General features: G+C 43.4%; 2 protein-coding genes across 2 annotated transcripts in view; both read right to left on the bottom strand.

Annotated features, from left to right (window-relative positions):
- Window positions 1-1,622: 1,622 nt before the first annotated feature.
- On the bottom strand, window positions 1,623-11,331 carry LOC130682438 (nuclear envelope pore membrane protein POM 121C-like). Its single transcript, XM_057496798.1, has 4 exons — window positions 11,010-11,331; window positions 8,926-9,252; window positions 3,986-4,312; window positions 1,623-2,230 (listed from the first exon to the last, which is right to left on the bottom strand). The coding sequence occupies exons 1-4, from the start codon at window positions 11,239-11,241 to the stop codon at window positions 2,013-2,015; spliced, it is 1,104 nt and encodes a 367-aa protein (XP_057352781.1). The 5' UTR covers window positions 11,242-11,331; the 3' UTR covers window positions 1,623-2,012.
- Window positions 11,332-15,372: 4,041 nt separating this feature from the next.
- The window catches only part of LOC130682439 (nuclear envelope pore membrane protein POM 121-like), a gene marked incomplete at its 3' end in the record, with an annotated part of 42,528 nt that continues 40,789 nt past the window's right edge, over window positions 15,373-17,111 (bottom strand). Inside the window, exon 6 of the mRNA XM_057496799.1 lies at window positions 15,373-15,452. Within this exon, the coding sequence (XP_057352782.1) occupies window positions 15,373-15,452 (80 nt within the window). The remainder of the gene's footprint in view (window positions 15,453-17,111) is intronic.

The raw sequence follows: 17,111 nt of genomic DNA on the forward strand, positions 1-17,111 counted from the left end.
ATTTAAAAATTGAGGCATGAATTAATGTTTTAGAAAAAACCCTGCTGTATGTAGAAAATCAAGTCCAAAATTTAAAAACCCGCTTGATCACCAAATGTTACAGTCAGTATAATAAATCTGCATGACTCCCTACTTGTATAATTCCACCAAAACTTCTTGGGACAGTGTGAAAAATCATTAATTAGGCATTTGTGATAATTCTAATACTTCTTTAAATATGGCCGATTTACACAAAAAGATAAGAGCTATTAGTGAAACTCATGTATCCTCAGCCACAGCTCCTAAAGTTGCTAATTCTTTCCTGGCTACCCTGTGACCGTATACTATCCATACTGCTTGGTTTCCCTTTTTTATAAATTTCAGAATGTCAGCATTAATTATACTCTCCCTTCTACTCCTTTTCCCAGTCTTCATCCAACTGCTGAGCAAAAGAATATGAATAACCCATTTGAAATTGAAGATGCTTCAATTAGCTGCAAAAAATAAAAAAAGGGGTAGATGGTGCAGGCCATGCTGCTCATGCTGTTTGACAAGGTCCAGGCACGAGGAGGAATCCTGGAAACAGGAAACCTCATAGCTGGCCCCTGCTAATTCCTGCACTTATTTTTGCAGTTATGATGTTGGTGATTGGGCTCATATATGGGAAATCTTATGTACTTAACATTTATTCATCTTTAGTAAATAACATAACCCAAAATATTGACCAAAGCAGCAATTCCGGAAATGAAAGCAGTGTTATGGGACCAACTGTTCCAGGCATACTGCCACAAATAAGTGAGGCAGAACAGCCCAGGCCTCTCTTAAAACTAGATGCAGTTTGTCCTCCCCTTTGTAACAATTCAAACATGACTAACTGGGATTTCTTTAGAATATTGGCAGAGAAGGAGTTACAGGAACCTAGGCCATGGAAAAACCCATTCTCCCAAGAAACTTATATGAAACAGCAAAGTAATAAAGATTAATAGTCCCCACTGCCCAGGGCCCCACTTATGTTGCTTATAATATTAGAAGACACCTCTGATAACCCCCTCATAGAAAGAATTTATGAGCAAAATAAAATTTATATTGACAAATATCCCATATATAAAAGTTTATGATAAATTTATAAAATATTACTATATTAATAGTAAGGTAGTAAGTGCAGATTTAGAGTTATTATATAAAGGATAAAGAGGACTGCAAGGCCCTGGTGCCTGTAGATGCAGGAGGAAAGGTGTAAACATCTGAAATTGTGGAATGAATATTATAAAAGAATAAGGTGTTTTTATTGTATTCATATGAATGTTAAGGAATGGGTGATAGGAGTACCATCCCTAGATTTTAGATGTAAGTTTCAACCCACATGTGTAGGATAGGATTTAATTAATAATATAGCTACACTTAATAACCAAAAGACATATAGCTTGCATTTTATATAACCTGCTTAAACTTTATATAGCCTTAGACACATACCTTAGACACATATCTAAAAGTCTATATAATCTTACATGCTTAAAGTAAAAATCATAGCCTACATGCTTAACCCACATGCTGTCTTACGCCATTTTCTGTTTAGCACCTAGCATGTAGCTTACATGAATTAACTAGGGGAAAGTTAAAAATTAAATGTTAAATGGCTACTATTAGAAGAAATAATGATATTTAATTAAGGGTAATAAGCTGAAATTACGTAAACTGACAGAAAAAGGATTGTATTATTCATAATTTTAAAAAATGTTCAACATTATGTAAACCGTAAAAAGATACAAAAATAAAGACCCTGCTGCTTGATGTCAGGAGATGTTACAACTTTAATTGGGTGTTTTGTCTCCTCATTGATCTCACTCGCTGACGCTGTCCTTTCCTTCGTGACCCACACGTCAGCTGGAGCTGGACTCCGGCAGCGAGCCCATTCCAAATCTGATGTGCAAACACAGACGTGTTCTGAGGCATGCTGGCCACGTGGAAGGCAAAGGGTGTGCTCTGGCCAGCTGCACCCAGAGAGTTCTTAATCAAGCCACTCCAGAAAGGGGTCATGCCACCAGTGCTCCCACTCTGTCCTCCCCAAAGCCGAACGCCCCAGTGGTGGAGCTGCTGTGGGGGGCAGCCACGCTCATCCCAAAGCCCCCACTGTGAGAAGGGCCCACTGACACAACAGACGTGAAGGGCGATGAGGTAGTGCTGCCAAACACTGAATTACTGGTCCCACTGCTGGTGGTCTGTGTCACAGCTCCAAAGTCTGAGGTGATGGCTGCAAAAAAGGAGGAAACATGGATCATTGTCTAACCCCATACAAAAAAGTAAATTTGAAATGGATCAGACACCTGAATGTAAGTCATGAAACCATAAAACTCTTAGACAAAAACAGGCAAAAACCTCTTGGACATAAACATGAGTGACTTCTTCATGAACGTACCTCCCCAGGGAAGGGAAACAAAAGCAAAAATGAACAAATGGTACTATATCAACCTTAAAAGCTTCTGTACAGTAAAGAACACCATCAACAGAAGAAAAAGACATCCTACAGTACAGGAGAATTTATTCATAAATGACAGATCTGATAAAGGGTTGACATCCAAAATATATAAAGAGCTAACACAGCTCAACAAACAAAAAGCAAATAATGCAATTAAAACATGGGGAGAGGAGCTGAACAGACAGTTCTCCAAAGAAGAAATTCGGATGGCTGATAGACACATGAAAAGATGGGCCACATTGTTTGTCATCAGAGAAATGTAAATTAAAACCACAATGAGATATCAGCTCACACCAGTAAGGTTCGCCACCATCCAAAAGACAAACAACAACAAATGTTGGTGAGGTTGTGGAGAAAGGAAAACGCTCCTACACTGTTGGTGGGAATGTAAATTCATTCAACCATTGTGGAAAGCAATATGGAGGTTTTTCAAAAAGCTGAAAATAGAAACACCATAAGACCCAGGAATACCACTCCTAGGAATTTACTCTAAGAATGCAGCAACCCAGTTTGAAAAAGACAGATGCATCCCTATGTTTACCACAGCACTATTTACAACAGCCAAGAAATGGAAACAACCTAAGTGTCCATCAGTAGATGAATAGATAAAAAAGATGTGATACATATGCACAATGGAATATAATTCAGCCATAAAAAGAAAACAAGTCCTACCATTTGCAACAATATGGATGGAGCTAGACGGTATTATGCTCAGTGAAATCAGCCAGGCAGAGAAAGACAAGTACCAAATGATTTCACTTATCTCGGGAGTATAAGAACAAAGGAAAAAATGAAGGAATAAAACAGGAGCAGAATCACAGAACCCAAGAATGGACTAACAGTTACCAACAGGAAAGGGACTAAGGAGGATGGATGGGAAGGGAGGGATGAGGGCAGGGAAAAAGAAACGGGGCACTACGATTAGCACACATAATGTGGGGGGGCACGGGGAGGGCTCAGCTACACAGAGAAGACAAGCAGTGATTCTACAGCATCTTACTACGCTCATGGACAGTGATGTTAATGGGGTTTGTGCGGGATACTTGGTGAAGGGGAGCCAAGTAAACATACTGTTTTTTAGGTAATTGTAGATAGATACCAAAAAAAAAATTTTTTTAAAGGCCATGAATGATCTTACTTCTGCCTGTCTCTTAATGTCATTTTATCCCACTTTCCTGTTTAAACCTCTAGCCACACATGGCTCTTCTCTGCTCATGAAAATATAACATTGTCTCTGCCTTCGGGCCTTTGCTCCTGTGCCTACAACGGAGTTAGCCACAGCCAATGTCCCTGCTCCCAACTCTGGAACTGCAGCCATGACCTCAGTTTGCTATTGTCTCAGAAAGGCTGCCACTGACTAATTAAATAGCTCCTCCAGTCATGAGTTACACTGCTACCTGATGCTGTTTATGAATAACTTCTGTGATAACATCTAAATCTTCACCACAGAGTACAGCTTCGAAAGCAGAGACTGTGTCAGCACTTAAGACAGTGCCTGGCACTGCAGGCCAAGCCCATTCCGAATCTCACCTGCAAACCCAGACGTGTTCTGAGGTGTGCTGGCCACGTGGAAGGGAGTGGGTGTGCTCTGGCCAGCTGCACCCAGGGAGCTCGGTTTTAAGGCTCCCCAGAAAGGGTTCTTGAGACCAGTTCTACCACTCCGTTCTGACCCAAATACGAATGATCCAGTGGTGGAGCTCCTGTGGGGCGGAACCATGCCGACCACAAAACCCCCACTGCCAGCGGGACCTGCTGACACCCTGGACATGACGGGCGATAAGGTAGTACTGCCAAACACTGAGCTACTGGTCCCGCTGCTGGTGGTCAGGGTCATAGCAGCAAAGGCCGAGGTGATGGCTGCAAAAAAGGAGGAGACATGGATCATTGTCTAACCCAATACACAAAAGTAAATTCGAAATGGATCAAACACCTGAATGTAAGCCATGAAACCAGAAAACTCTTAGACAAAGACAGGCAAAAATCTCTTGGACATAAACATGAGTGACTTCTTCATGAACGTATCTCCCCATTGCAAGGGAAACAAAAGCAAAAATGAACAAATGGGACTATATCAAGCTTAAAAGCTTCTGTAAAGTAAAGAACACCATCAACAGAACAAAAAGACATCCTACAGTATGGGAGAATATATTCATAAAAGACAGATCTGATTAAGGGTTGACATCCAAAATATACAATGAGCTAACACAGCTCAACAAACAAAAAGCAAATATTCCAATTAAAAAATGGGCACGGGACCCCCCCTGTTCTGAGAGAAATCTTCTGCATATGTGGATGTTTTATTGCTCTTGTCTAGATTGGATTAACACATAGTCTACAGGCACACCTGATCATCTACATTTGCTCTCTTACAACACTAAACTATGTTTTCTACCTTTACCTTGCATCTACCTACCACTTCAGCATTTTATTAAAAATAAATATAATAAAGAGAGAAATGTGGTATCCACATATAAATCAAGTATAAAAATCAAACGAATATTCATATTTGAACTGATTGTTTATAGTTCATAATGCATGAGCAAAACCGAAAGTTCCTGTGATGACTGCCCTTGTACTGTTCACCATGTAACTTATTCACTATGTAAGAATTTGTTCTTCATGTAAGAACTTGTTTGTTATGCTTCAGAAGATTGGAGACTGATGAAAATTAGGCTTGGGTTGGATTAATGATTGTGCATTGAACATTGACTCCCCTATACAGAATTTTATTGTTGTTAACAACCATTTGATCAATAAATATGAGAGATGCCCACTCAAAAAAAAAAATGTACTCACTTCCAATTGTAAAATAAATAAGTAACTGGGATGTAATGTATAGCATAAGGAATATAGACAAAATATTGTAACAACTTTGTATGGTGATAGTTGCCAGCTAGAATTATCATGTATATAAATGTTGAATCACTGTGTTGTACACCTGAAACTAATGTAATACTGTGTCAACTACCCGTCAATAAAAAATACATATCTACAAAAAAAAAAAAAAAACGGGCATGGGAGCTAAACAGACAGTTCTCCAAAGAAGAAGTTCAGATGGCCAGTAGACACATGAAATCATGCATCATATCGCTTGTCATCAGAGAAATGCCAATTAAGACCACAGTGAGATATGAGCTCACACCAGGAAGGATCACCGCCATACAAAACACAAACAACAACAAATGTTGGCGAGGTTGTGGAGAAAGGGAACCCTCCTACACTGTTGGTGGGAATGTAAATTCGTTCAATCATTGTGAAAAGCAATATGGAGGTTCCTCAAAAAGGTCAAAATAGAAATACGATTTGACCCAGGAATTCCACACCAAGGAATTTACCCTAAGAATACAGTTGCCCAGTTTGAAAAAAGACAGATGCACCCCTATATTTATTGCATCACTATTCAAAACAGCCAAGAAATGGAAACAAACTAAGTGTCCATCAGTAGACAAATGGATAAAACAGATTTGGTACATATACACAATGGAATATAATTCAGCTATAAGAAAACAAATCCTACCATTTGCAACAACATGGATGGAGCTCAAGGGACTTATGATCAGTGAAATAAACGAGGCGGAGAAAGACAAGTACCAAATGATTTCACTCATCTCGGGAGTATAAGAGCAAAGGAAAAACTGAAGGAACAAAACAGCAGCAAAAACACAGAAAACAAGAATGGACTAACAGTTACCAAAGGGAAAGGGACTGAGGAGGATGAGTGGGAAGGGAGGGATAAGGGCAGGGAAAACGAAAGGGGGCATTATGATTAGCATGTATAATGCGGGGGGGCATGGGGAGGGCTAAGCTACACAGAGAAGACAAGCAGTGATTCTACAGCATGTTACTATGCTGATGGACAGTGACTCTAACGGGGTTTGTGCGGGGTAGTTGGTGAAGAGGGGAGCCAAATAAACATAATGTTCTTAAGGTAATTGTACATAGATACCAAAAAAAAAAAAAAACATTTTAAAAGGACATGAATGATCTTCCTTTCTGCCTGTCTTTTAATGTCATTTTATTCCACTTCCCTTTATAACCTCTCGCCACACCTGGCTCTTCTCTACTCATGAAAACATAAGCTCATCTCTGCCTTCGGGCTTTTGCTCCTGTGCCAGTAACGTACTCACCCCGAGCCGCTGTCCGTTGTCCCAACTCCAGAAACGCGGCCATGGCCTCAGTTTGCTATTGTCTCAGAAAGGCTGCCACTGTCTACCTAAATAGCTCCTCCAGTTTATGAGTTACACTGCTGCCTGACACTGTTCACAGATAACTTCTGTGGTAACATCTAAATCTTCACCACAGCATACGGCTCCGAAAGCAGAGACTGTATCAGCACTTAAGACAGTGCCTGGCACTGCAGCCCAAGCCCATTCCGAATCTCACCTGCAAACCCAGACGTGTTCTGAGGTGGGCTGGCCACGTGGAAGGGAGAGGGTGTGCTCTGGCCAGCTGCACCCAGGGAGTTCGGATTCAAGGCTCCCCAGAAAGGGTTCTTGAGACCAGTTCTCCCACTCCGTCCTAACCCAAAGCTGAATGTCCCAGTGGTGGAGCTGCTGTCGCGGGGCCGCCATGCTCATCCTAAAGCCCCCACTGCCAGCGGGACCTTCTCACACCCTGGACCTGGAGGGCACTGAGATGGTGCTGCCAAACCCTGTTGTACTGGTCCCGCTGCTGGTGGTCAGGGTCATAGCTGCAAAGGCCGAGGTGATGGCTGCAAAAAAAGAGGAAACATGGATCATTGTCTAACCCCATACAAAAAAGTAAATTTGAAATGGATCAGACACCTGAATGTAAGTCATGAAACCATAAAACTCTTAGACAAAAACAGGCAAAAATCTCTTGGACATAAACATGAGTGACATCTTCATGAACCTATCTCCCCAGGCAAGGGAAACAAAAGCAAAAATGAACAAATGGTACTATATCAAGCTTAAAAGCTTCTGAACAGTAAAGAACACCAACAACATAAGAAAAGGACATCCTACAGTATGGGAGAATATATTCATAAATGACAGATCTGATAAAGAGTTGACATCCAAAATATATAAAGAGCTAACACAGCTCAACAAACAAAAAGCAAATAATGCAATTAAAACGTGGGGAGGGGAGCTGAACAGACAGTTCTCCAAAGAAGAAAATTCGATGGCCAATAGACAAATGAAGAGATGCGCCACATCACTTGTCATCAGAGAAATGAAAATTAAAACCACAATGAGATATCACCTCACAACAGGAAGGATCACCGCCATCCAAAAGACAAACAACAACAAATGTTGGAGAGGTTGTGGTGAAAGGGGAACCTTACTACACTGTTGGTGGGAATGTAAATTCGTTCAACCATTGTGAAAAGCATAATGGAGGTTCCTCAAAAAGCTCAAAATAGAAATACCATTTGAACAAGGAATTCCACTCCTAGGAATTTACTCTAAGAATACAGCACCCCTATATTTTGAAAAAGACAGATGCACCCCTATGTTTATCACAGCACTATTTACAACAGCCAAGAAATGGAAACAACCTAAGTGTCCATCAGTAGATGAATGGATAAAAAAGATGTGATACATATGCACACTGGAATATTATTCAGCCATAATAAGAAAACAAGACCTACCATTTGCAACAACATGGATGGAACTACAGGGTATTGTGCTCAGTGAAATAAGCCAGGTGGAGAAATACAAGTACCAAATGATTTCACTCATCTGAGGAGTATAAGAACAAAGGAAAAACTGAAGGAACAAAACAGCAGCAGAATCACAGAATCCAAGAATGGACTAACAGTTACAAAAGGAAAGGAACTGAGGAGGATGGATGGGAACAGAGGGATAAGGGCAGAGAAAAAGAAAGGGGGCATTATGCTTAGCATGTATAACATGGGGGCACGGGGAGGGCTAGGCTACACACAGAAGATAAGTAGTGATTCTACAGCATGTTACTACGCTGATGGACAGTGACTCTGATGGAGTTTGTGTGGGTTACTTGGTGAAGGGGGAAGCCAAATAAACATAATGTTCTTAAGGTAATTGTAGATTGATAACAATTTAAAAAGTGTTTTTTAAAGGCTGTGAATGATCTTCCTTTCTGCCTGTCTCTTAATGTCATTTTATCTCACTTTCCTTTTTAAACCTGTAGCCACACCTGGCTCTTGCCTGCTCATGGAAACATAAGCTCATCTCTGCCTTTGGGCCTTTGCTCCTGTGCCTACAAGGTTCTCACCCCAGCCACTGTCCCTGCTCCCAACTCTGGAACAGTGGCCATGGACTCAGCATTCTACTGTCTCTAAAAGGCTGCCGCTGTCTACCTAAATAGCTCCTTCAGTCTTGAGTTACACTGCTACCTGGTGCTGTTTATGGATAACTTCTGTGATAACATCTAAATCTTCAACACACAGTACAGCTCCAAAAGCAGAGACTGTGTCAGCACTTAAAACAGCGATTGGCACAGCAGACTGAGCCCATTCCAAATCTCACCTGCAATCCCAGACGTGTCCTGAGGTGTGCTGGCCACGTGGATGGGAGTGGGTGTGCTCTGGCCAGCTGCACCCAGGGAGTTCTGATTCAAGGCGCCCCAGAAAGGGTTCTTGAGACCAGTTCTCCGACTCCATCCTGACCCAAATCCGAATGACCCAGTGGTGGAGTTGCTGTCGGGGGCAGCCATGCTGATCACAAAACCCCCACTGCCAGCGGGACCTGCTGACACCCTGGACGTGATGGGTGATAAAGAAGTACTGCCGACCACTGACCTACTGCTCCCACTGCTGGTGGTCAGAGTCATAGCTGCAAAGGCCGAGGTGATGGCTGCAAAAAAGAAGGAAACATGGATCATTGTCTAACCCCATACACAAAAGTAAATTTGAAATGGATCAAAGACCTGAATGTAATCCATGAAACCAGAAAACTCTTAGACAAAGACAGGCAAAAATCTCTTGGACATAAACATGAGCAACTTCTTCATGAACGTACCTCACCAGGCAAGGGAAAAAAAAAAGGAAAAAGGAACAAATGGGACTATTTCAAGTTTAAAAGCTTCTGTAAAGTAAAGAACACCATCAAAAGAATAAAAGGACATCCTACAGAATGGAAGAATATATTCATAAATGACAGATCTGATTAAGGTTCGACATAGAAAATATATAATGAGCTAACAGAGCACAACAAAAAGAAAATAATCCAATGAAAAAATGGGCATGGGAGTTAAACAGTTTTCCAAAGAAGAAATTCAGATGGCCAGTAGACACATGAAATCATGTGTAATATCGCCTGTCAACAGAGAAATGCCAATTAAGACCACAATGAGATATCAGCTCACACCAGGAAGCATCGCCGCCATACAAAACACAAACAACAACAAATATTGGCGAGGTTGTGGAGAAAGGGGAACCCTCCTACCCTGTTGGTGGGAATGTAAATTCGTTCAACCATTGTGAAAAGCAATATGGAGGTTCCTCAAAAAGGTCAAAATAGAAATACGATTTGACCAAGGAATTCCACACCAAGGAATTTACCCTAAGAATACAGTTGCCCAGTTTGAAAAAAGACAGATGCACCCCTATAGTTATCGCATCACTATTCAAAACAGCCAAGAAATGGAAACAAACTAAGTGTCCATCAGTAGACAAATGGATAAAACAGATTTGGTACATATACACAATGGAATATAATTCAGCCATAAGAAGAAAATGAATCTTACCATTTGAAACAACATGGTTGGAGCTAGGGGGGATTATGCTCAGGGAAATAAACGAGGCGGAGAAAGACAAGTACCAAGTGATTTCACTCATCTCGGGAGTATAAGAGCAAAGGAAAAACTGAAGGAACAAAACAGCAGCAGAATCACAGAACCCGAGAATGGTCTAACAGTTACCAAAGAGAAAGAGACTGAGGAGGATGGGTGGGAAGGGAGGGTAAGGGCAGGGAAAAAAAAAGGGGTCATTATGATTAGCATGTATAATGTGCGGGCGCACGGGGAGGGCTAGGCTACACACAGAAGATAAGCAATGATTCTACAGCATGTTACTATGCCGATGGGCAGTGACTCTAATGGGGACTGGGCAGGGTACATGGAGAAGGGCGGGGCCAAATAAACATAATGTTCTTACGGTAATTGTAGATTGATACCAAAAAACAAAAACAGCCATTTTAAAAATCCGTGAATGATCTCCCTTTCTGCCTGTTTCTTAATGTCATATTATCCCATCTCCTTATTTAAAACCTCTAGCCACACTGGCTCTTCTCTGCTCATGAAAATACAACTTGGTCTCTTCTTCGCGCCTATGTTCCTGTGCCTGCAAAGTCTTCAACCCCAGCTGAGGTCCCTCGTACAGACTCTGAAATTGCGGCCATGGCCTCAGTTTCCTATTGTCGCAGAAAGGCTACCGCTGAATACCTAAATAGCTCCTCCGGTTATGAGTTACACTGCTACCTGACACTATTCACAGATAACTTTTGTGATAACATCTAAATCTTCAGCACAGCATACGGCTCCGAAAGCGGAGACTGTGTCAGCACTAAAGAAGGCACCTGGCACTGCAGACCGAGCCCATTGCAAATCTCACCTGCAAACCCAGGAGTGTTCTGAGGCGTGCTGGCCACATGGAAAGCAGTTGGTGTGCTCTGGCCAGCTGCACCCAGGGAGCTCGGTTTTAAGGCTCCCCAAAAGGGGTTCTTGGGACCAGTTCTCCCACTCCGCCCTGACCCAAAGCCAAGTGCCCCGGTGGTAGGGCTGCTGTGGGGGGCAGGCACGCTTGTCCCAAAGCTCCCACTGCCAGTGGGGCCTGCTGACACCATAGATGTGAAGGGCGCTGAGATGGTGCTGCCAAACCCGGATGTACTGGTCCCACAGCTGGTGTGCTGGGTCACAGCTCCAAAGCCGGAGGTGATGGCTGCAAAAAAGGAGCAAACCTGGATCATTGTCTAACCCCATAAACGAAAGTATATTCAAAACTGATCGAACCCCCGAATGTAAGCCAAGAAACCATAAACCTCTTAGAGAAAGACAGGCGAAAATATCTTGGACATAAACAAGAGCGACTTCTTCGTGAACATATCTCTCCAGGGAAAGAATGGAAAAATGAACAAATGGGACTATGTCAAGCTAAAGAGCTTCTGTACAGGTAAGGGCACCATCAACAGAAGAAAAGGGCATCCTACAGCATGGGAGAATATATTCATAAATGACAGATCCAATAAAGGGTTGACATCCAAAATATATCAAGAGCTAACACAACTCAACAAACAAAGTGCAAATATTCCAATAAAAATGTGGGCAGGGGAGCTGAACAGGGAGTTCTCCAAAGAAGAAATTCAGGTGGCCAACAGACACATGAAAAGATGCACCACACCACTTGTCATCAGAGAAATGAAAATTAAAACCACAGTGAGATATCACCTCACACCAGTAAGGATCGCCACCATCGAAAAGACAAACCACAACAAATGTTGGCAAGGTTGTGGAGAGAGGGGAACCCTCCTACACTGTTGGTGGGAATGTAAATTCGTTCAAGCATTGTGGAAAGCAATATGGAGGTTCCTCAAAAAGCTCAAAACAGAAATACCATTTGACCCAGGAATAGCGCTCCTAGGAATTTACCCTGAGAATACAGCAGCCTAATTTTGAAAAAGACACATGTACCTCTATGTTTATCGCAGCACTACTTACAACAGCCAAGAAATGGAAACAACCTACGTGTCCAACAGTGGATGAATGTATGCAAATGGAATATAATTCAGCCATAAGAAGAAAATGAATCCTACCATTTGCAACAACATGGTTGGAGCTAGGGGGGGTATGCTCAGTGAAATAAACGAGGCGGAGAAAGACAAGTACCAAATGATTTCACTCATCTCGGGAGTATAAGAGCAAAGGAAAAACTGAAGGAACAAAACAGCAGCAGAATCACAGAACCCAAGAATGGACTAACAGTCACGAAAGAGAAAGGGACTGAGGAAGACGGGTGTGAAGGGTGGGTAAGGGCAGGGAAAAAGAAAGGGGGCATTATGACTAGCATGTATAATGTGGGGCGGCACGGGGATGGCTAGGCTACACACAGAAGACAAGCAGTGATTCTACAGCATGTTACTAAGCTGATGGACAGTGACCCTAATGGGGTTTGTGCGGGGTACTTGGTGAAGAGGGAAGCCAAATAAATACAATGCTCTTAAGGTAATTGTAGATAGATACCAAGAAAAAAAAACATTTTGAAAGGCTGTGAATGATCTTCCTTTCTGCCTGTCTCTTCATGTCAGTTTATCCCACTTTCCTTTATAACCTCTAGCCACACCTGGCTCTTCTCTGCTCACGAAAACATAAGCTCATCTCTGCCTTTGGGCCTTTGCTCCTGTGCCTGTAAAGTCCTCACCGCCCGCCGCTGCCCCTGCTCCCAAACCTGGAACTGCGGCCATGGCCTCAGTTTGCTATTGTCCCAGAAAGGCTGCCGCTGAATACCTAAATAGCTCTTCCGGTGATGAGTTACACTGCTACCTGAAGCTGTTCACAGATAACTTTGGTGATAACGTCTAAATCTTTACCACAGCATACGGCTCCGAAAGCGGAGACTGTGTCAGCACTTAAGACAGCGCCTGGCACTGCAGACCGAACCCATTCCAAAACTCACCTCCAAACCCAGGAGTGTTCTGAGGCGTGCTGGCCACATGGAAAGCAGTTGGTGTGCTCTGGCCAGCTGCACCCAGGGAGCTCGGTTTTAAGGCTCCCCAAAAGGGGTTCTTGGGACCAGTTCTCCCACTCCGCCCTGACCCAAAGCCAAGTGCCCCGGTGGTAGGGCTGCTGTGGGGGGCAGGCACGCCTGTCCCAAGTCCGCCACTGCCAGTGGGGCCTGCTGACACCATAGATGTGAAGGGCGCTGAGATGGTGCTGCCAAACCCGGATGTACTGGTCCCACAGCTGGTGGGCTGGGTCACAGCTCCAAAGCCGGAGGTGATGGCTGCCAAAAAGGAGCAAACATGGATCATTGTCTAACCCCATACACAAAAGTATATTCAACACTGATCGAAACCCCGAATGTAAGCCAAGAAACCATAAACCTCTTAGAGAAAGACAGGCGAAAATATCTTGGACATAAACAAGAGCGACTTCTTCGTGAACATATCTCTCCAGGGAAAGAAAGGAAAAATGAACAAATGGGACTATGTCAAGCTTAAGAGCTTCTGTACAGGTAAGGGCACCATCAACAGAAGAAAAGGGCATCCTACAGCATGGGAGAATATATTCATAAATGACAGATCCAATAAAGGGTTGACATCCAAAATATATCAAGAGCTAACACACCTCAACAAACAAAGTGCAAATATTCCAATAAAAATGTGGGCAGGGGAGCTGAACAGGGAGTTCTCCAAAGAAGAAATTCAGGTGGCCAACAGATACATGAAAAGATGCAACACACCACTTGTCATCAGAGAAATGAAAATTAAAACCACAGTGAGATATCACCTCACACCAGTAAGGATCGCCACCATCGAAAAGACAAACCACAACAAATGTTGGCAAGGTTGTGGAGAGAGGGGAACCCTCCTACACTGTTGGTGGGAATGTAAATTCGTTCAAGCATTGTGGAAAGCAATGTGGAGGTTCCTCAAAAAGCTCAAAACAGAAATACCATTTGACCCAGGAATAGCGCTCCTAGGAATTTACCCTGAGAATACAGCAGCCTAATTTTGAAAAAGACACATGTACCCCTATGTTTATCGCACCACTACTTACAACAGCCAAGAAATGGAAACAACCTACGTGTCCAACAGTAGATGAATGTATGCAAATGGAATATAATTCAGCCATAAGAAGAAAATGAATTCTACCATTTGCAACAACATGGTTGGAGCTAGGGGGGGTATGCTCAGTGAAATAAACGAGGCGGAGAAAGACAAGTACCAAATGATTTCACTCATCTCGGGAGTATAAGAGCAAAGGAAAAACTGAAGGAACAAAACAGCAGCAGAATCACAGAACCCAAGAATGGACTACCAGTCACCAAAGAGAAAGGGACTGAGGAAGACGGGTGGGAAGGGAGGGTAAAGGCAGGGAAAAAGAAAGGGGGCATTATGACTAGCATGTATAATGTGGGGCGGCACGGGGATGGCTAGGCTACACACAGAAGACAAGCAGTGATTCTACAGCATGTTACTAAGCTGATGGACAGTGACCCTAATGGGGTTTGTGCGGGGTACTTGGTGAAGAGGGAAGCCAAATAAATACAATGCTCTTAAGGTAATTGTAGATAGATACCAAGAAAAAAAAACATTTTGAAAGGCTGTGAATGATCTTCCTTTCTGCCTGTCTCTTCATGTCAGTTTATCCCACTTTCCTTTATAACCTCTAGCCACACCTGGCTCTTCTCTGCTCACGAAAACATAAGCTCATCTCTGCCTTTGGGCCTTTGCTCCTGTGCCTGTAAAGTCCTCACCGCCCGCCGCTGCCCCTGCTCCCAAACCTGGAACTGCGGCCATGGCCTCAGTTTGCTATTGTCCCAGAAAGGATGCCGCTGAATACCTAAATAGCTCCTCCGGTGATGAGTTACACTGCTACCTGAAGCTGTTCACAGATAACTTTGGTGATAACGTCTAAATCTTCACCAAAGCATACGGCTCCGAAAGCGGAGACTGTGTCAGCACTTAAGACAGCGCCTGGCACTGCAGACCGAACCCATTCCAAAACTCACCTCCAAACCCAGGAGTGTTCTGAGGCGTGCTGGCCACATGGAAAGCAGTTGGTGTGCTCTGGCCAGCTGCACCCAGGGAGCTCGGTTTTAAGGCTCCCCAAAAGGGGTTCTTGGGACCAGTTCTCCCACTCCGCCCTGACCCAAAGCCAAGTGCCCCGGTGGTAGGGCTGCTGTGGGGGGCAGGCACGCCTGTCCCAAGTCCGCCACTGCCAGTGGGGCCTGCTGACACCATAGATGTGAAGGGCGCTGAGATGGTGCTGCCAAACCCGGATGTACTGGTCCCACAGCTGGTGTGCTGGGTCACAGCTCCAAAGCCGGAGGTGATGGCTGCAAAAAAGGAGCAAACATGGATCATTGTCTAACCACATACACAAAAGTATGTTCAAAACTGATCGAACCCCCGAATGTAAGCCAAGAAACCATAAACCTCTTAGAGAAACACAGGCGAAAATATCTTGGTCATAAACAAGAGCGACTTCTTCGTGAACATATCTCTTCAGGGAAAGAAAGGAAAAATGAACAAATGGGACTATGTTAAGCTTAAGAGCTTCTGTACAGGTAAGGGCACCATCAACAGAAGAAAAGGGCATCCTACAGCATGGGAGAATATATTCATAAATGACAGATCCAATAAAGGGTTGACATCCAAAATATATCAAGAGCTAACACACCTCAACAAACACAGTGCAAATATTCCAATAAAAATGTGGGCAGGGGAGCTGAACAGGGAGTTCTCCAAAGAAGAAATTCAGGTGGCCAACAGATACATGAAAAGATGCACCACACCACTTGTCATCAGAGAAATGAAAATTAAAACCACAGTGAGATATCACCTCACACCAGTAAGGATCGCTACCATCGAAAAGACAAACCACAACAAATGTTGGCAAGGTTGTGGAGAGAGGGGAACCCTCCTACACTGTTGGTGGGAATGTAAATTCGTTCAAGCATTGTGGAAAGCAATGTGGAGGTTCCTCAAAAAGCTCAAAACAGAAATACCATTTGACCCAGGAATAGCGCTCCTAGGAATTTACCCTGAGAATACAGCAGCCTAATTTTGAAAAAGACACATGTACCCCTATGTTTATCGCAGCACTACTTACAACAGCCAAGAAATGGAAACAACCTACGTGTCCAACAGTAGATGAATGTATGCAAATGGAATATAATTCAGCCATAAGAAGAAAATGAATCCTACCATTTGCAACAACATGGTTGGAGCTAGGGGGGGTATGCTCAGTGAAATAAACGAGGCGGAGAAAGACAAGTACCAAATGATTTCACTCATCTCGGGAGTATAAGAGCAAAGGAAATACTGAAGGAACAAAACAGCAGCAGAATCACAGAACCCATGAATGGACTACCAGTCACCAAAGAGAAAGGGACTGAGGAAGACGGGTGGGAAGGGAGGGTAAAGGCAGGGAAAAAGAAAGGGGGCATTATGATAAGCATGTATAATGTGGGGCGGCACAGGGATGGCTAGGCTACACACAGAAGACAAGCAGTGATTCTACAGCATGTTACTAAGCTGATGGACAGTGACCCTAATGGGGTTTGTGCGGGGTACTTGGTGAAGAGGGAAGCCAAATAAATACAATGTTCTTAAGGTAATTGTAGATAGATACCAAGAAAAAAAAACATTTTAAAAGGCTGTGAATGATCTTCCTTTCTGCCTGTCTCTTCATGTCAGTTTATCCCACTTTCCTTTATAACCTCTAGCCACACCTGGCTCTTCTCTGCTCACGAAAACATAAGCTCATCTCTGCCTTTGGGCCTTTGCTCCTGTGCCTGTAAAGTCCTCACCGCCCGCCGCTGCCCCTGCTCCCAAACCTGGAACTGCGGCCATGGCCTCAGTTTGCTATTGTCCCAGAAAGTCTGCCGCTGAATACCTAAATAGCTCTTCCGGTGATGAGTTACACTGCTACCTGAAGCTGTTCACAGATAACTTTGGTGATAACGTCTAAATCTTCACCACAGCATACGGCT

This window comes from Manis pentadactyla, unplaced genomic scaffold (genome assembly GCF_030020395.1).
Source record: "Manis pentadactyla isolate mManPen7 unplaced genomic scaffold, mManPen7.hap1 scaffold_513, whole genome shotgun sequence".
In the NCBI taxonomy this organism is placed as follows: Eukaryota; Metazoa; Chordata; class Mammalia; order Pholidota; family Manidae; genus Manis; species Manis pentadactyla.